At 53.9% G+C, this 20,417-nt stretch overlaps 1 protein-coding gene across 3 annotated transcripts in view; it reads right to left on the bottom strand.

Annotated features, from left to right (window-relative positions):
* MPRIP (myosin phosphatase Rho interacting protein) overlaps positions 1-20,417 on the bottom strand; it is a 150,342-nt gene that overhangs the window by 65,754 nt on the left and 64,171 nt on the right. For all 3 annotated transcript variants that reach the window (XM_054571117.1, XM_054571115.1, XM_054571114.1), the window contains exon 4: positions 1,160-1,311. In XM_054571117.1, coding sequence (XP_054427092.1) covers positions 1,160-1,311 — 152 coding nt within the window. The remainder of the gene's footprint in view (positions 1-1,159; positions 1,312-20,417) is intronic.

The following is a 20,417-nucleotide window of genomic DNA, read 5'->3' as shown; positions in this document are numbered from 1 at the left end:
ACCCATTTGCTCCTCCAAAAGCCTTCTCAGCCTCATCTGCCTCCCTCTCCGCCTTAAAGGATGAGTGAGATTCTCCAAGACGCACGGCCTGTGCTCCGGCCACATACGCTCACTATGCATGCACCACATGTGCTGGGCCGTGCAGAGCCAGCAGCAGATACCGCAGGAGCAGGGGATCCCAGAAGGCAGATGCTGCAAGGGCTCAGGAGCACGAGCTCAGCCCCTGCGGCCTGTCGGCTACCTGAAAACCTGGGCCCCCCTTCCACCTGCTAGGCTCCCCCCTAAGCCTCTGCTTGGGGTGGGCTCAGGGCAGTGGGAGGACCCAGAAACTATCTGCTCTTCCCACCTGGACGAAAGTGCCAGGATGCGCAGCAGCCCCGGAATGACTCCTGGGAGTGAGCCCTGGGCACCACTGATGAATGTGACGTGGCCGCCCCTGTCAAGGGCTTGCCCCTGGCTGAGGAGGATGCTACGTGCATCACCTGTCCTTTATAAGGGCCAGCAGATGGAGCCAAGCACCTCGCAGGGGAGAGTGTCCTGGAACAGTGGACACGCAGGCAACTTTTAACAGCCTGGACATCAAAGGATTATTTCAGATTGGGGGCACGGAGATGGAATGTACAGTGACAAGCACCTCAGTGCTCAGGGTGGTGGGAGTGAGGCTGGAGGGCTGGAAGGGGAACCAGGGCAGCCAAGGAACTTGGACTTGGCCCCCAGGTGGTGGGGGTTTAGGTAGGAGAGACACAAGGTTACAGTGCTCTGGAGACTGAGCCCCTTGTGGTCGAGTGACAGAAGGTTAGGGTGCGGTTAGAACAGAGGAGGGAAACGAGTGAGAGGCTTACAGAAGGCGTGGCAGCCCCAGAACCAGGGCCGTGCCAGCGGACGAGAGCCTCCGAGCAGGCAGGACCTGGGCGGGGGGGGGGGGGTGCGGGGGGGGAGCCCTGGCGAGTGCCTGCACACGGACGAAGCAAAGGTAACGGAGGTAGGGCCCGTTTCTGGTGTGGTGACTGGGCACAGTGGCCACCGGAGTGGAGAGAGGGGACTCAAGAGCAGGAGCACTTGGGGAAGAAAGTGATGGCAAGGCTGCTCAGCTGTGCTGAAGGGACCCGAACCGGTGGGCAGGGGGCGCCGCCACCCGCCACGCACAGAGCAGACTCACCCGCTGATGATCTCCTTGGTCTCTGCCCGGATGAAATGCTCCTTCTCGGGCGTCAGAATGCACAGGGAGAATTTCTGGCCTGTCCGGCCCTCTCCGTCCACCACGTCTGTGCACTGGTTCATGTTGATGGTGCCCTGAGGGAGGGTTGTAGGCTGCAAGAGGGTGAGGCAGGGGCACTCAGAGCCCAGCTCTGCAGAGGCGCGGCGTGGCAGCCTGGACCGTGCCCGCATCCCCACGCCCTTCCTGACGCGTGCACTCATGACAGGCACCTGAACCTCTCACGGCTGCGTGGACCCCCAATTACAAGAAAGGCACAGGGTGTGCTCTGCCTCACTCTGGCCCTTGAAGCTCTACTTCCTCCCTGCCCCCCACCCCTGAAGGAGGGTGACAGGCCGCTTTTCTCAGAGGAGACCCAGCTGGACATTCCTTCCTCGCTGGAAAGCAGTGTCCCAGCTGGCCCTGGGGACGGGGGAGAGGCCGGAAGGGGGCTGCTCCCCGAGGACAGCTGAGCGGACAGAGGCAGCTAAGAGTCTGGTCTTAGAGGGGTCACTCACCCAAGAAAGCGGTGAAAAAAGCTTTAGAGAAGGTGATTTCAAAATAGCAAGGTTATTTTTAGAGGCAATATCGGGGCCAGAGAAAAGCCACATCCCTTGAAGGCAGGCTGTGGGGCTGGGAGACCCAGCCGGCCAGAGGCGAGGGAACGACCGCCACCGTCCGGCTGTCTGTGAGCAGTGCAGCAAGGCTGCCCGGCCAGCGTCGGGACAACACATAATAGCTTCTTTTCCTTTTCTGACAAGCAAAGCGGTTAGACGTTCAAATTAGGGATAGAAAACCAGAAACAAGAAAAGAAGCCTTTAAGAAATTCCTACTGAGGTGAAGGGTTAACTGAGAGGAGCTTCCTGCACAGTCACTGTTTTCATGGGGCACATGGCTACCAGCCACAGACAAGATTTTCCGGCCAGCCCTGACGCTGGACGTGGTCACTGGACTCTGTCACCAACTGCACGGCAAGGCTTCTCTGGGCCTTGGTCTGTGTGCAAAAGGAGGGCTCTACCTACTTCTGTGTCAGTAAAAGGCAAAGCCGTCACACGCTGGAACTGAAGGGAGTGACGTTACTCGCTCCCTACGTGTCAGGACCTCACCAGCACCACCTTGCCCATGCCCCCTCGACTGTGAGGGGCCGGGGGTGGGCACTGTCTAGTCCTGCTACATGTGCCGGAGAGGGAGCAGAGGGCGAGCAGCAGTCGCAAGAGGAGGAACACGGGTCCAGGCGCACACGGACAGCTGCCGTGAAAACAGCGCCTTCTGCGTCCACCAGCAGCGCCCCTGGGACACCTCTCCCCGTCCTGTGCGCTTACTGAATGCTAGGCCTGGTCCCACAACCTTCCGAGCCTGGCCATACTGTCACCCCATCTGCCCCCTTGCTATTGTGCCCTCAGCTACGTCTCCCAGATGCACAGAGCTGGACAGACTTCAACCAGGGCTGTCCAGACAACCCCCAAGCCTGGGTCGGGCCCTCCCCGGCTGCCCAGGATCAAGCCACAGCCGCCTACACTCTCAGCACCTGAAAGAGATCTGCTCCTTAGCAACTTGCTGCCCAGCTGCGCCTGGGCCCTGTGCTGGGAGAGCAAGGGCAAGTATCTAGGCTGCAGCCAAATCCCGTGAGGAACCCCGCACCCCTGATGCTGTCAGCAGGGAAGCCAGCTCTGTCCAGCAATGTCCCTGCCCTAATTCTGCATCTCCAGAGGGTAGGAATCTAGGCCTTCTACAAGGCTGAACGTTTACCTACTTTTGCCCGTTTCATTTTCTGAAGAGATGGCTGTTTGTAGGCCATCCAACTCTGCTATGTTGCCAAATTATGGGTCCAGTCCTCCCCTAGCAATGTCGCTGACAGCCCTCCAGCCATCCAGGGAACTCTGGACCTGTTCTGGCCTCCACACTGCACCAGCCTAGATGGCAGAGCTGCTAAACGGCTAGCGATAGTTTAGGCAGGAGGTGACCAAGCGTGCAGGCACACAACATGGGCCTCTTTCCAGGGATACGATCACGCCCTGCTGAGACCCCAGCCTTCCTGCTTATCACCTGCCCACTGGCTCACAAGAGGCCACGGGAGCCTCTGCCCGCCGCAGGCGATGCATCTGTCACAGGCCCGCTTTGGAAAAGCCCGCTACGGCGGCTTCACCCCACTGCGGACCTCCCTGCCCACCCACGGCCCAAGGAGGTGCGCTTTAGGGGAACAGGCTTTCAAGGTCAGAAAGAAACTTTCAAGGTGAAGCCCAACCCCATCCACTGAGTTCCTGCAACAGTTCACGTATTTCTCAAACTCATTTGACCACGACAGAGAACCACGCATTGATACAGGATGAATGCAAGCATACGTGCACATGCACACATGTGAAATGAAAACTATGGAAAAATACTGTTACTGCATATGTATGCATTTTGTATTATTTTTGGTCATACTCAACACAACTGACTTAAGGAGTGATGAAAACCACTGGGGACAGCACTCAGCCAGCATGTCTGACACTGTCAGGAGCAGGGGCTCAACGCACGCCAGGTAGGACATGAACAATCTACCTTTCAGTACAAGCCCCAGCGGCAAGGATCGTATTAATCACTTCCTGGCTGGACAGGGCTCTGAATAAGCAGTTACAGGTATGACTCATTCACCTGACAAGAGCCTCAGGGTGCCGGCACCATGGCCTGGTTCACAGCGACCTAGGCTGCGGCTCAGTGAGGAAGGGACCTGCTGCCCCCCTGGAGCCACCAGGAACAACTCTGGCTCCTCCTCAGTGTCTTTTCTCCCTGGTCCTTGCAACCACTTTGGACAACGTCGCACTCAAGGTTACCAGCAGAACCAGTAGGCAGGCTACCAGGTCTAATTCAGTGAGGGGCTTTCTGAGCTTGGGGTGCTTACGACAGGATCACACAGGGCACCTGCTCTCCCCAGAAGCAAGGACAGTGGTGCCGAAGAGCTCCTTTACAGAGAGGCCTGGTGGCAGCTGTGCTGGAAATTTGGCTAGGCCACTCATGTCAGGTCCAAGGAGAGACCACATCCTTTCTTTGGGATGGAAGAAGCTGGAAGGAAGATGGCCCTTAGGGAGCCCCTGCTGAGTGTTGCACCCTATTCACAGACGCCGGTCAGTCTCAGAGACCATCGGCTCTTCCCAGCACTGTCCACCTGCTCACAGGGCCCAAGTCTAACAAGTCATCAGGCCCTCTCTCAAGAGGCAGTGTCAGCAACCATCCCACAGACACCCAGCTATAGAATGGGCGACCTGACTCTCAGCCGGTCAAGGCCACAGTCCTTCCCAGCGAGCAGGACTCTTCGGACAGACAGCCCTGAAGCCCAAGTTCTCAGATGAAACTGGAAAGGCCCATTAGAAAGGAGTCTTAAGACTTACCCATGAGGTCATGATTCCACCCAGACCCAGAGTGAGCAAAGCCCCTGCCTTGGCACCCAGGAGCCCAGGCCAGCCGAGATGGACGAGTGCCACAGGAGGTGACTTCCTAGTCCTTGAATGGCAAAGAACCATCCAAGCCCCTTGTCCAGTCTTTGGTCAGCCTCCCGGAAATTCTTGATCCTATGGTACACGGGGCAATTTCACAACCATTCCCCGCCACTGGAGTGCAAGTGCACAGAGCAGCCCCGGAGCTGACAGGTGCCATGGCCTCGCTGCACGTCCTCAGGTGTCAGTGCGCTTCTGCAACCTCCCATGGCTGGCTCAGGAAGGAGCAGAGGCTCTGCACCCCTCCCTGCCCTTCAGGTCTCCACCATGACACCGACCTGCTACAACTCAGCCACCCCGGGGGGGATGCTATGCCAGCCATGAGGTGAGGACAACCCAGGACAGGGGGCAGGGCTGGGGCCAGTGACAACTACGCTCCCAGCGCCTTCCTCCGCGCAGAGGTTTGGAGATCGAATGCAGATTCTGGGCTTCCTGTTTCCACAGCCCACTAGCCCAGGTGAGCCCCACGCCCGGAACAGAAGCCTAGCTCGGCCACTCGCCATCGCTGTAATGTTGGGCAAGCTGCAAGCTGTGAGCCCGCTTCCCTGAGTGTGAAGTGGGGGGAGACGTCTCTCACTTCAAATGTAAAATGGAACAGCTGCTGTGGAAAATAGTTTGGCAGCTCCTCAAAAGATTAAACATGGAGTTAACCACATGACCCAGCAATCCCACTCCTAGGTACATAAACCCCAGAGAACTGACAATAGGTATTCGAACAAAAATCTGTACAGAAATGTTTGTAGCAGTGTTGCTGAAAACAGCCAAAAGGTAGAGACAGTGCAGAGGTCCATCAACAGATGCATGGATAAACAAAATGTGGTCCAGCCACAGCAGAATATTACTCAACCATAAAAAGAATGAAATACTTCAACATGGATGAACCTTGAAAACATTATGCTACGTGAAGGAAACCAGACACAAAAAGACAAATATTATATGATTTAATTTTGATGAACTATCCAGAACAGGCAAATCCTCAGAGACAGAAAACAGATTAATGGTTGCTAGGGGCTGGGTGGGGGAGTAGGGAATGAAGAGCGACTGCTTAATGGGTATGGAATTTCCGTTTGGAGTGATGAGAAAGTTCTGGAGCTAGACAGTGGTGATGATTACACATTATAAATACACTAGATGTCAATGAATTGTACACTTTACCACAGTTAAGTTAAAATGGTGGATTTTTATGTTATGTGTATTTTACCACAATAAAGAAATGCCTGACTCCACAGGGTTGTCACCAGACTAGAGACGATCCCCTGAAGCGAGGGCTCAGAGCGGCACACGACCCTGGCCGCCTCCCACTCCTCCGTGCTGACACACACTCCCCACCGCAGCCTGGCGGTGCTGGGGAGAACTGACCGTTGATTCAACCTACCTTCCCTGAACGCTTGCTGCAGGAAGATGCGAAGAAAGCTGTAGGCACATGTCTCTCCTACCTGAGGACAGAAAGAGGCTGGCACGGGGAGGGAACGGGCCTGGCTGGACCGGAAGCTGCTCTCGGCATCACGGACCTCCTGAGGGGAGGACGAGCGGGGCTCCGCGCTAACAGTGGAGGCCAGCTGCTGGCCCTGAGGTGGCTCTTGCCAATGACAGCCATGCCAAGGGGCTTATCCAAGAACGAGCGGCTCGCATACATCCTCCGTGCCTCGCCTGCCCCGCCTTGAGACCCTGGGGGAGACCAGAGCCTGGTTTCCCAGCCACAGTCCAACAGATGGGAAGGGGCCTGAGGGGTCTGTCCTCTGTGGAGCACAAGCACCTCACGTGCAGTGTGTCTGTGACCGCCCTTCCTCACAAGCCCCTGGGCTCACCGAGCCTAGTTCTAAGTGTTGCATCCTCCTCATCCCACTCCCCGCCGATGCCCACCAACTCAGGGAGCTGGCAGCCTCAAACTTGAGACTCGTTCTGTGTTTGGGGAGGAGGAGTGTGCAGCAAAGGCGGCTGGCCGAAGTGGTGGGTCGGTGGCACCCAGGCCCGGGGCTCCGATCCTCCGCGTGGCTCAGACAAGAAGAGCCTGGGGCTGGGCCAGCCTTGGCTAAAGTGGTCTCCCTGCAGGCACTAGCCCTGGCCTCAGAAGGACCTTTCACAAGTGGAGATGTGCCAGGCCACTCTCTGCCGCAGCTGCTCCAACAGCCTCGTGCCCGCGCTCCCTGCCCTGTGTCTGAGGCCTCAGCCGCCACGGCCTCGCAGCCCGGCCCTGCTCACAGAGCCGCGTGGCCTGCCGCTGCCTGCTGTCAGGCCGGCCTCCTGCACTGTGCCCGCCACCCGCAATGCCCGCCCCACATCCCTCGCCTCCCAGACAGCCACCCTGTCCTCTCTGAAGAGGGGGACTATACGTGTAGTCCCGAGTGCATTTATGAGCCTGACCATCTGTTCTCCATGCTAGACTGTTGAGGTCCTCTATACGCCTATGTTGGCACTGCCCAAAATGAACTTCAGTACATATTTTTTAATGCAATCTGGACAAACCAACCCTCTAAAATTATATTGCAGATTCATTTATACTACATAAATATTTATGCTTTATTTCTAAGTAAGTATTTTATATGACGTATAATAATATTCTATTTGTAAGTATGATTTACTTATAAAGTAGGAATACTCAGCCTGACCAAACCCCACGTTTGCTAAGCCAGAGCGAGACGACGCTTGTGTGAACGGCCTGACAGTGAGAGGGCTCCACTGCTCGAGGGGCGTGAGACGGGGGAGCTGACGGGGAGGAGTGTCAGGGCCCAGAAGGCGAATCCCACTCCCAGCGGCTCTGGGTGCTGCTCTGCAGCCACCACACCCGGGGCAGGACTGCAGCAACTAGAGATAAGAAAGGTGAAAGGCAAGAGGTGGCTGTAGTGACACTGCATTAATTCCATTTATATGAAATGTCCAAAACAGGTAAATCAATAGACACAGAAAGCAGATTGATTTGTGGTTGCCAGAGGCTGAGGGCGAATCAGGGGGTGATAACTAAGGAGTGTGGGGTTTCTTTGGAGAGGGATGGAAAATGTTCTAAAATCAGATTGTGCAACCAACCCTGTGAATACACTTAAAGACAAAGACCTGTACACTTACAAATAAAACAAAATACTGCAGATATGGAAAAGAACCAAGGGGAGTATGGCGGCTAGTAGGCCAGCCCTCCAGAGACACCTGTGCGGCTCCACTCAGGCTCCCATGGGGAAGAGCACTCCCTGCTGCTGCCTCCAACCCAGGGCTGGAAGGTGTTTAACACCCCCTGCGCCCCCGCCCCATGTTCCAGACATGGAAACTACGGCCCAGGGTGGCACGAGCACCGGAGCCCAGCCTCCCAACTCCTAACCCGCCTGAGCATGTGCCCTCCACCACAGGAAGACGAAGGGACCACAGCAGCTAGGGCCAGCCATCTCCAAGGAGCTGCCCTTTGATCTGCCAGGCTCTGACTGTGCCTGCACAGAAGGTGAAGCCGAGCACTCTGCTGAGAGGCAGCCCCTGCTGGACATGACACTCCTGTCCCTATCAGGTCTCTCTTTCAACATTCTGCTCTGGCCCCATCCAGGAGCAGCACGGGCTTTCTGCAGCACTTAGGATTTCCATGGATCCTGCAGAACACAGGGAGCATTTGCTAATCCCAAGCAGCAACAGAGGCTGTGGGAAGAGGGGCCAGTGAGCCCGATACTGTAAATGCTGAAGTGCTCTGGGGAAGCTGGGGTGCTGGAGAAATGACCTATTCAAGGCTCTGTCAACTAGCCAAACTCCCTGCACTCCTGGGGCATTGTTAGGGTCAGCTAAACTTGTTTTTTAAGGGAGATAAGAACACAACAAGGATCCTTTTAGCTTATTGCCAAGGCCAGGAAGCTCCTTCTCTCACCTGCTGTGCCAGACTGGCCTGCTGGCTCAGGCCGCTGGCTGCACAGCAAGATGCCCAGGCTCCCACCAAGCAGGGAAGGGCCCTCTGCCAGAGAAGTTCCACTGCCCATCCGAGGCCCACCTTACTCCCAAGACTGGGGCCAGAGGCACGCAGAGAAGAGTTGCTTCCCACCTCCTCACCCGGCCCGACCAGCGGGGCAGCAGAGCTCCACAAGAGCCAAGGGCCCCTTACACCATACACACCAATAAACTCAAACTAGATCAAAGACCTACATGTAAGAGCAAAAACTATAACACTCTTGGAAGACGAAGGGCAATACCTTCATAACATTCAATCTGACAATGATTGGATATGACACCAAAAGCATAAGCAACAAGAAAAAGTGGGTAAACTGGACTTTATCTAAATTACAAACTTTTGTGCCTTTGAGGACACTATCAAGAGAATAAAAACAGCAATCCACAGAACGGGAGAAAATATTTACAACTCACATATGCAATAACGAATTAATATACGGACTATAAAACGAGGTCCTACAACTCAACAGTGGAAGGAAGGAAGGAAGGAAGGGAGGGAGGAAGGAAACAATTTAAAAGACTTGAATAAACATTTCTCCAAAGAATATATACAGATGGCGAGTAAACACGTAAAAAGATGCGCAGCATAATTAGCTATCAGGGAAATGCAAATTAAACCACAGTGAGATGCCTCTTCACACCTCCTAGGTTGGTTCTAATAAAAATGCTGAGAATATGCGTTGACCAGGACGGAGGACATCAGAGCCCTTGTGTGCTGCTTGTGGGAAGACACCACGGTGCAGCCACTGTGCAGAACAGCGGGGCAGTTTCTCAAAAAAGTAAACACAGAGTTACCATATCACCCAGCAGCTCCACTTCTCGGTATACACCCAGAAGAACTGAAATCGGGATCTTAAACAGGTATTTGGACACCATAATGATCATAGCTGCACTATTCACAATAGTCAAAAGGTAGAAGACACCCAAGTGTCCACTGATGGATGAACAAGTAAACAAAAATGTGGTATACACACACAAAGAAATATTACTGCACCATAAAAAGAAATAAAATTCTGACATATGCTACAACATGGATCGTGTTAAGTGAAATACACCAGACAGGAAAGGGGGAACACGCTTGCTCGGTCGGCCTGGAGCTTTGGTTTGAGAAGCTGGGGGCGGGGCGGTGACGGCAGCGCAGCAGGGTGAACGCACCGAATGCACTGAACCACAGACCAAAGGCAGGCAAGACGGTGAATTTGGTTATGTATATTTAAAAACACACAGACACACACAGATGCAAACAACACACACAAGTGTCCAGGGCAACTTGGGATTCCAGACAGAAAGACATGCTTCATTTAGGCCAACATGTTCCTTGTGTGGACGCGGTTATTCCACAGGTGGAGCCTGGTTACCTCTGGCCCAACTCACAGTGGCCTTGTGTGAGGTCCTTCCTAGTGGGTACAGAACAGAGACCTCCTTGGGCACAGACCTCCCACCACCCAGCTTCCTACCTCTTCCCATTTCCCGCCCCAGCTCAAAGGTCGGAACAACATCCCACGACACACACCAAAGTACGGGAGCCCACAACATGTTCCCCGAATCCTGCTGCTTTCCTCTGCTCCAGGGTCTCAGTACTGCACATCACAGCCATACGTGAATGATAAAGAACAGTTTTTCTGAAAGCTGTATGTCACAGATACAGGTGACATACAACGAGCATCTGCACACGCATGCGCCTTCTGCCTTAAACAGGACTAGGACAGTTTAGCACACTGGGCTGGTTTGCCCCAGAACCAGGAATTTATTTCCTCAGCTCCAGCCCTTGAAGTAAATTGATCTTTTCCTGCATCAGCCAAACCACTAGCCCCTGCCTTCATGGTTTTGCCTGCCCTCGTTTCCAGCTGGCACCTGTGCCCTTTCTTCCTCTCTGGCTCTTCTATCTGCACAAATAAATGTCCCTTGTTTCAGCCTCTGCTCCTGGTGAGTCACAGTTTGAGAACCGACCTAAAAGTCTCCTGGAGGAAGGACGCTGTCACCTGTCTGACTCAAGTCTGGACCCATGAGCCTGTCTCCTTCTGCTTTACATTTATAACCACACCCACCACTGAGAGCAAGAGGAGGAGACATTTTCCCAGCCTGCCTAGAAGACCATGTAATCACGTCAGGACTTGCAAGACAGACGGTTAGGCGCAGACTGGCCCACTCAGTTACGGTGTGTGCGGGCTGACAGCCACTTACTGAGCATATCTACCTTGCGAAGGGGCACATTCTTGGTGGGTGCTGGGAATGGAGGTGAGAACAGGACCAAGGGCCCACTCTAGGAAGGGCTCACTTTATGCTTATGGTGATGAAGGAAAATAAGAGAAAAACAAAGATCTATCTGATTTGCGGTAGTGACAAGTGACAGGAATAAAAAGAAAGCAGGCACGGGGCTAGAAAATGTGCGGGGAGCTGGACCTGCGGGAGCCCACGCAGGGACCCGGTGGAGAGAGAAGTCAGTGCTGAGGCCGTGGGGGCGGGGGGGTGCGCGGCAGGGTGCGGCCTGAGAAGGCTGCCAGCAGGCCTGCAGGGCAGGACAAAGGGGGTCCCGGGTGGGGAGTCCCCCATGGCCACAGCCTGCTGGGCCCGAGGATGTGGTCTGCAATGGAGGTGAGAGAGGGCAGCAGCCTGCCCCTGCCAGGTGAGGCAGGCAAGAGCGACACGGGGGGACCAGAACACTGATGGCCCTTGGGTGAAGAGTGGTTGGACCTGGGATACACGGAAGTAGACCCAGATGGACTTCAGGTGCATGGTGGGTGAGGCCAAAAAGCGGCCGGGGACAACTCCGAGAGTTTGGGCCTCAGTGACTCAGGGTTAGGACGGGCTACACTACAAAACTAGATTTCCTTTCTGTTTCTCTGTACTTGGCCTATACTCCAGCTGTCTTTCTCTGGCATCTCCATGTCTCTGCCCTCATGGAAAACAGATCCTCTTAGGCTGATGCCACAAGTGACGGGGCTCAGACAGGCAGGACAAGACAGGAAGCAGCAGAGGCTGGGAGAGGGCAGAGACAGAAGCCAGCGGCCATCGGGAAGGCAAAGCCACAGGCCGGCTTCATGGAGAAGGCCAGCGGTCCCCCTCAGGCCTTGGCTGCAGCGAGCCCAGGGACACGCACCCACGCCAGCAGCAACCCTGGGGTGGCCCCGAGATCACGGGAGCTGAAGAGACAGAGGACCTGAGACCCACCCGACTGGTGGAGCCAAGAGGGCCTCCGGGATGGGAGCTGGCCGGGCACCGGGGACTGGGGGCTCCAAAGGCAAGCGCAGCGGGGCAGGGGCGTGGCAGGCCAGGGAAGAGGAGGAGTCCAGGAGCAGCCCCTCAGGGCAGCGTCTGAGGCTGGAGGGCGGCTGAAAAGACCTTGACCTCAGCTTCACTCTCAGATGCAAAGGAGCATATGAAACCAGTGTGTGCTGACAGCCTATGTCACCGCTCAGCAGAAACGGCTTCCTTTTGGCAGAGAATCACGTCCTTCGCAGCTGGAGTGCCAGAGATACGGCTGGGTACCTAGCAGGGGAGCAAGCTGAGCCCAGAGGGGTCGGATGGCCACAGGCACACAGGCAGCCAGACAGGGTGGACTTCCGCATCCACAGGGCTCAGGCCACCAGGTGGCCTCCTGGAGCCAGGGAAGCAAGGGCATGGTGAGTTGAGAGTGGGAAGGTTAGTGCTGGTGCCAGGTATTGGCAGTGCCCAAGCAACCAGGGACAGCTTTTCTCCTCCCTGGTTCCTTTGCCAGTCCCTTTCTCCTGCTCTGAAATGGCTCTCCAGGGAGCCCCATCCCCAGCCCAAGGAGGCCATCTTCCTCCAGCAAAGCTGGGTTTCCCTCACAGGAAGAGAGAAGGTGGCTTGGGGACAGGACTCACACAAGTCAGCACATGACAGAGGCCAGAAATAAACAGAACTTGGCTCACAGGAGCAACAAGAAGTGGAGAAAAGGGTCCAAAATCATGTCCTGCAGGAGCAGACTGAAGGAGCCAGGGCTGTTTAATCTAGAGAATGAGGGTTGACTAAGGAGGGTCTAGGGATACAAGACCAGGCCACTCCAAAAAGCATTAACTCAAAAACATGCATTGGATGCCAGACCCTGGGGACCCAGCAGTGAGGATAGGCAACACCTGCTTCAGAGAGATCAGCAGTGAACCGCAGGTATGAACACAGCCTGCGGGCAGCATGCTGCACGGGCTAGAAACAAGGAAGGCTAAGTGTCTCGCAGGCTCTTTGTGCACAAGGACCGCATCTGTCGGACGGAAAGGCAGAGCTCCACAGGAGATGAGGCAGCGCATTTACTAAGGGCTTCTTTATAAACAAACATCTTGTTCCCATAAACCTGAGGCTGGCATCATCTCCACTGTAGATACATGAAAAACACACCGAAAGCAAAGCCACTGCTACCAACAGCACTCATCCATTTAGCTGATATTTCTTGAGCACCTACTATGTTCTGGGCACTATTATAGGTAGTAGAAATACAGTAATGAACAAAACACAAAAATCTCTGACCTCATGAAGCTGACCTTACAGTCTAGAGTCAGACAAGCAAAATGAACACTCAGTGTGTTTGCTAGGTGGGGGAGATTACAGGCCACGGTGAACAACGGAGTTTGGGGTGGGAGGTCATTTTGAGCAGGAGAGGTAGGAAAGGCTTTCCCAGGGCCCGGGAAACAGAAGGCAAGGGAGTGAGGCCAGGTGAGGGGGAGGGCAATCCTGACAGTGGGGGTCTGAAGCGAGGGTCTGGCCTCATGGTCGAGCTCAGGAGACGAGGGCAGAGAGGGAGACTGGAAGGCTGTCAGTCCTCGGGGTGCTCATGAAACCGATGAATGAGTTACTCCTCAAGTCCTGTTTCGGTTCTGCTGCCTTGGTTTAATCAGACAGAAAAGTCTGAAAGCGTCTTGTAACTAAAGCACAACTAGTCCCGGGAATAATGCTAGTTTAAGCCTCAGCAGTCACTGCCCTGCTTGCCCGCTCACTGGCTGCCCGTCCTCAGGCCTCGCCCCACTGCAGAGGCAGGAGACAGCGCTCCCAGGCTAACAGGTCACACCAGCGGAGTGCCCAGGGCCTTGGTAATGTTCTGACCGTGACCGGAATCCAACCACTTTTTAGCTTCACTCCTATGACCCCAGTTCCCCGTGTCCTGTAGCTGGACACTAACGTGGGCTCCCTCGCCAGGTACAGTGTCCTTCCCACCCTTCAAGGGCAACTCCCATGACACTTCCTTTCCCAGTCCTAGAATCAGCCATATCTCCAAAGAGCCCTCATTCCTTTTACTGGAGAATCAAAGTATCAACCAAGATCTGGATGCTAGGTATGCTTGTTACAGTTGGGGGTTTGTTGTCTCGAGACCTCAGCTGACAGAACAAGGAAATACAGGTGCACATAACTCTGTATAGCACATATCTCCCTTGATCTCTATCTCTTTGTCTCTATTAAGCTAAACATACTGCTGTCTTCAACTCTGATCTAGTACCACATGCATAACTCTAGCTCTCCCTTGCTTGCTTGTAACCTCCCACTCCGACAGCGCCATCCATTCACTTAACCGCTCAGCGCCAGGACTTACGCACAGCAGTTTCAGAATTGTTAACCAGTGCCTTGTGGGAAAGGACTGTCTCAGCTGGAGCACAGTGCTTATGTAGTCCTTTTGCCCCGAGTCTTGCAGATTCCACTCATTTCCAAAGGTACATAATTACTTTCTATGCCACTGCCGGGAAGCCCTTCAAGTGAACCTCAGAGGAAGTAGCTGTCACAGTCCCCACATACCCCAGTACTCAGCAATGGATGGAAGAGATATTAAGTATTTTATACTTTCAGACTTTCAGCATGAGTTTTTGAGTCCTCTCTTCGAGGCCATGTTGGTTAAGAAGGGAGGGGAGAAAATGGAGACAGTGAGAAGACACAGGGAAGGAAAAGGAGGGGTTAAAGGCACTTCTGGGCAGGGGCTGCCCTCTGGACTTGTTGGAGTGGTTTCTGGGGAGAGGGGGCCACTGCAGAGGAGGCGAGGTGGCAAGTGGGTGGCTGAAGCCGTCTAGGCCTCACATGGGGATTCTCACACGCCAGCTCACAAGGCCTTCAGCTGCTGCTAACCCCTCCCGGGAGGTACAGAGTGCTACTGTTCCACACGATTTACCTGTTTTCTTGCCTAAGGGCCAGCCAGGTAGATATAGAAGAAACAAGCCTCTGTTTGCCTCAGTGAGACCGAAAGCAATGCAGCTGTTGGGGGCCGTAACATCCACTAAGCCCCATCCGCGGCCCCTCTCCACTCACCCTCCAGTACTAGGGTGTGTAGCAGGGAGAAGAGGCTTGAGGGAGACCAGTCTCACCAGTAAGACTGAAAGAAGGCAAGTGATCTTCAACTGGAAGGTTTAGAGCTTAAAGCAATAATCTTCAGGTTCTGCTGAATAATGGAACCCCCAGGGAGATTTTTAAACAGAGCTTCCATTCCCAGAGACCTTGAGTTAAATTTCCTGGGGTGCGGTGTGGGTGTCAAAATTAAAAAAAGGTCTCCTAGTGCTTCCAATGCCCAGCCAAGGTTGGGGACAACTACCTCAATGGGAGACCCTCATCCCTGATGCCACTGCAGGCATCTCTGACAGCTGGGTGGCTGGCTGGCTGTCTGTCCCTGGCTGGCCATCCAGCTGTACTAAGTCACTAACAGCTTTTGGCAGGGCCAAAAAGGACCCAACGAAGCAATGACAGAGAGGGTGAGGAGAGACAAAACACATCTGTAAAGAGCTTGCTGCTGGAGGGAGGCAGGGGGCCCCAGGGGGTGCACAGTGGACACTAACTGGCAATATGATTTCGTAAGGTGCCCCAGCGCCCAGTGCTTGAGTTAGCACCCCAATAGGCCCTTGGGCAGCCTGAGGGGAAAGGGAGGAGAGACGGCAGTCCTCTCCTCTCCAGTGACAGCGAGAACCTTGGGAAGGCGGGGAGACGGAGGCTGTGCAGGCAACTGTACTGCCTACGAGAGACGTGCGAGAGGGGAGGGAATGTGACCAGGGCTGTGCATTTCTGTGTAACGAGAGGGGGCAAAGCCCAAGAAGTGAGGAAAGCAGACTCCCCATCCGCGGCCCCTGCCTGAACTCTGCGTCCAGCTCCTTGGGCTCTGGTCTGCACCGGCCCCTGGAAGGAGCACAGTACCTGCCGGGGGTGTGGGGGGGGGGGTGTTGCCAGCCCAGGGGCGGGGCTGACCTACAGATCTCACTGGCGGGTGCCACACACATGCCTCCTTCCCGGCAACTACGTGCAGACCCAGAGGACAGCGCACCGGGCCTCACGACCTGGGGTTGGCACAGGTCTTGGCTTAGCAGGACGCACAAAAGCTGGAAGCCCAAAGCACTTCAAATCGCCCTTTCGGGAGAAAATCAGATTTATTCCAAGAATCCAAACAACTTAGAGACAAAGAAACTTGAAACCGAGCTTGTGAGTATCAGTAATCACTGGGCTCCCCCCACTGTTCAGATTTTGGAACACTGAGTAGGGCAGAGGGGATAAGAAAAGGCAGGAGACCCTCACGAGAACCTGCACCTGGGGCCTGTGTACCGAGTCTCCCTGAACATAGGCCAGGCCAGCGCCACGGCTCCCAAGCCCTTCCCTATGCTCCTGCAGACACCAGGCTCCAGGGAAACTAGGGCACCCAGGACAACGAGCAGAGAGAGGAAGCCTGCTCTGTGGAACCCAGGCCTCTACCTACACCAGCACTGCCAGGCTCAGGGCGCACCTGCCAGGCCCTCACTCCCGCTGTGCACCTGGAGAAGGAGCTGGCCTGGGATGAAGGGCCCTGAAACCCCTCGAAGGAGGGCCTGTGCCCAAATGCCAGGGAGACAGGAGCAACCCCAAGGTGCCCAGGCTACCAGGGTCGTACTCCCTACCCAAACCTGGCAGCAGGACCGACGTCCCTGTCCCACACGGGCTCCTAGACTCCTTCCTGAGGATCCTTGGGGTTCCTCATTGAGGATCTGCAGCTACCCCGTACAAGTTCAGAACACTGGGGGAACCCTCTTCTTCCCATACACAAGTGTTTCTCCTCAATTCACAGAAAAAGCTCCAAAGCACCAACACCCCCCCTTTCAGGGCAGGGAGCCTGGAGTGCATCAAAGCCTAATGCCCTCTCGGTTAAACTCCCAGATGGCAGGAACAAGAGCGAAGAAACAGCCGAAATGTGTGGAAGCTATAAAACCTTCCGAGAGGTGTCTCACTGCTCCCAAAGATTTCACCACTCAGGCGGAAGGATTCGTTAAGACCCAAGAGCCTCGTGAGCGTTACAGAAAGGCCTGTCCTTACCCTGGCTGGTCTCACTTGTCTCTTTCCCACTGGGAATTCCTAAATTTGTACTTCCTGAGGTTCTATGCTGACACAATGATGTTTTAAGATCTATCTTTATTTGCCACTCTCAACATGTCCTTCCACACTTGAGAAAGCATACAAGATCAGTCAGTTATGAAGACGTAGCAGGAATTTTTGTGCATGCATGGGGTGCCACGTCGTGGAGCTCCTCTACCCTGACAGAAACCAAGTGTCTGAGACAGACAGAGGCCCTGCTCACAGCAGAGGCTGACCCGCCTTCCGTGCAGCAGCTCTCTGTCCCAGGCCTCTCCAAGGGGCTTGGCCAAAGCCTCCAACTGGTCCGACACACCGAGTGCTCGGGAAGACGCAGCTCTGGACCAGCACCCATCCTGTGGGAGGCCTTGTCCACCAGCCCCAGGGCACCATGCGCTGTGCACGGGGCAGGAAGGAGAGCCTTTTCCAGCCCCAGAGACCCTGTGGGGCTTCTAACAGGCCCCGGCAGGAGGAGGGTGTTTGGGAAGGCGGCCCCCGGAAGTGTTCTTGGCGCTCCCTCTCAGACATGGCAGCACCTCAGCTCTCTGAGACCACAGGCTTTGCTCGCACTGGTGTTCCCTCTGCTGCCAGCCACCACCAAGTCCTCTGGGCAGATGTGCTCCTCCGAGTCATCGCAAAGGGCCACGATGCAGAGACACCCAGAAACAACCACAGGCTCACTGGGAAACCCCGGAGTGTGAGAATCGAGTTTCCTGCCACTCATCCAGCCACTGAGTGGACTAATAAGAGGAGTCGGCCATTTTCCTACAGATTCCACATCCACAGATTCAACCAGCATTGAAAATATTTGGGGGGGGGGCCGAGGGTGGGGGGAGTCGAATTGTTGCTCATATGCACTATGTAGTTAGGCCTACGGTGTCTGTACTGCAGATCTACATACAGACTTTTTGTGTGCTCAGTATCCCCTAAACAATACAGTATAACAACTATTTACATAGCATTTACATTGTATTAGGTAGCATAAGTAATCTAGAGATGGTGTAAAGTATACAGGAAGATATGCATGGGCTACATGTAAATACTGTATCTTTTTATATAAGAAACTGAGCATTTGTGGACTCCGGTACCTGAGGGGCCCTGAGACCAATCCCCCATGAATACCGAGGAAGATGGTGCCAAGCACCTCCGCTGTGCTGGGCACCGGCAGGGCTGAAGGAGACACGGCGGCCCAGGGTAGCGCCCTGCCTCACTGCAACATCCCACAGACACTTACCCCAGACCAGCCCCTTCTCCCCACACCCACCACGAGATGCTAGGCTTCCTGATCTAGGTGCTGACTACACAGATACACTTGGTTTGTGAAAATTCATCAAGCTGTACCTTGTCTGCATGCATGGCTTACTTCACTAAAAGGGTTTTTAAAGCCTCCTTTTGGGTGGGAGATGCCCTGTATTGGGCAGGAATCATGATTTTAAAAATCAAGAAACTTGGGCGGCCCACACTGCTAGGCCTCAAATTCTCTTTATGGGGGAAGGTGGAAGGTGAGGCTGGAAGGGCCCACACTCAGGAAGGAGGGGCCGCTCCCTGGAGCAGGCGGGCTAGTCCACCAGTTCCTAGGGTGACCTCCTGGCCGAGGCTCCGCTGGGAAAACACAGCGGAAAGAAAAAAATCAGGCCTCTGTCTTTGTGATGCAGGGCAGGTAAAGGGGGCAAGGTGACAGGGACAAAGAAGGGATGGCGAAATGGTTCTATCTCAGTGGCTTCCCACCCATTGCTGACTACAGCCTTGGATTATCTGCTTAACAGAAAGGACAGATGTCATGCACAGCCACTAGCAATCTTCATGGTCCATCTCCTCTACTGGGGACACAGAAGTAATTCTCTATCAGGTAAGAAAAAATAAATTCTGGCAATTCATCGCCACTAGTTCATATGGCCAAAGGCTCATTAACAGCAGCAAAATCCATGAACACAGGGCTGAGGCAGGACCATGCCTGGCGTATTTCACTATGTGCATCCAAGGAAACGCTGCTGCTGATGCGCCAGGGAATGCCAGGCACTCTATCTGGTTATTCTTCGAATGACGGTGGCCTAAGAATGTGACCTTGGGCAAGGTACTTAAGTTCTTTAGGCGTCAGCTTCTCTCATCTATAAAACAGAGGTAACAACAGTGCCTACGCCACAAAGGCTGTCACAGAGATTAAATGAACTGATGTTCACAGAGCAGTTAAGGACAGCATCTGGCACACACAATGCTGTAAGAGTATTCTGACAAGTAGCCCTGGCTGGTGTGGCTCAGCGGATTGAGCGCTGGCTTGTGAACCAAAGGGTCGCCAGTTTGATTCCCAGTCATGGCAAGCGCCTGGGTTGTGGGCCAGGTTCCCAGTAGGGGGTGTGCAGGAGGCAACCACACACTGATGTTTCTCTCCCTCTCTTTCTCACTCCCTCCCCTTCTCCAAAAATAAATAAACAAAATCTTTTTAAAAAGAGAAAATTTTGACAGATAAATAAAATACACATTCTTCATTATCATCCTAGTTTTACTTATGATAAAACACATTGAGAGGTTAAACATTTTTCCGGCCATCAAGAAAATGCAAATCAAAATCATGAGATACCACTTCACGTCCACTGGGATGAAAATAATGAAAAAGATGGACACAGACAAGTTTTAGGGCGGATGTGCAGAAATTAGAACCTTCATCCATTGCTGGAGGGAATGTAAACTGTTACAGTCACTTTGAAAGACAGTCTGGCAGTTCCTTAAAATGTTAAACATAGAACTGCCATGTGACCTGGCAATTCAACTCCCAGATATATATCCAAGAGAACTGTAAACACAAATGTCCTCACAAAGCTTGCACAGAGTGCACAGCAGCACTATTCATAAGAGCCCAAACGTGGAAACCACCCCAACGTCCACCAACAGGTGAATGGAAAAACAAAACGTGGCCTACGCCTATGACAGAGTATTGCTCGGCCTTAAGAAGGAATGAAGTTCTAATACACGCTACCACACGGGAGAGCCTTGAAAACACTGCGCTCTCTGAGAGAAGTCAGACACAAAAGGCCATGTGTTACAAGACTCCACTGACATGAAATGTCCTGAATCGGCAAACCTGGGGAGCAGAAAGTTGGCCAAGGCCGGGGGGCCCCGGAGGAAGATTGGAAGTGACTGCTATAGTATATTGTGTTTGTTTCTCTTTGGAACATGAAAATGTTCCAAAACTGACTATGATGATGGCTGCAAAAAGACCACTGACTTGGTGGTTTTAAATGGGTAAATGGTAGTATGTGAATTACATCTCAATAAAACTCTTACCAAAAAATGTTTTTTACCTGAAGCCATACAATGAGCAAGTTGCTGAGCCAGAGGCGAGACGTCAGTGTCCTGCTCATCCCACAGGCCCCGCCCAGCCCTCTGTGGCTTCTCACAGGCCCAGCTCCGGCATGTTCTAGGCACAGTGGCCTTTGCTTCCCCATGGATCAGGATGTGTAAGAACTCACGTAGCCGATGCCAAACAGAAAGTCAAACAATGTTATGTTTGCCACGGGGAGATTTTACTTTAACAACCA

This window comes from Pteronotus mesoamericanus, unplaced genomic scaffold (genome assembly GCF_021234165.1).
Source record: "Pteronotus mesoamericanus isolate MK-2021 breed Mesoamerican mustached bat unplaced genomic scaffold, CSHL_Meso_final contig_22, whole genome shotgun sequence".
NCBI classification, from domain to species: domain Eukaryota; kingdom Metazoa; phylum Chordata; class Mammalia; order Chiroptera; family Mormoopidae; genus Pteronotus; species Pteronotus mesoamericanus.
Note: the sequence above shows the minus strand (reverse complement) of the source record. Positions and strands in the feature narration are given on the sequence as shown.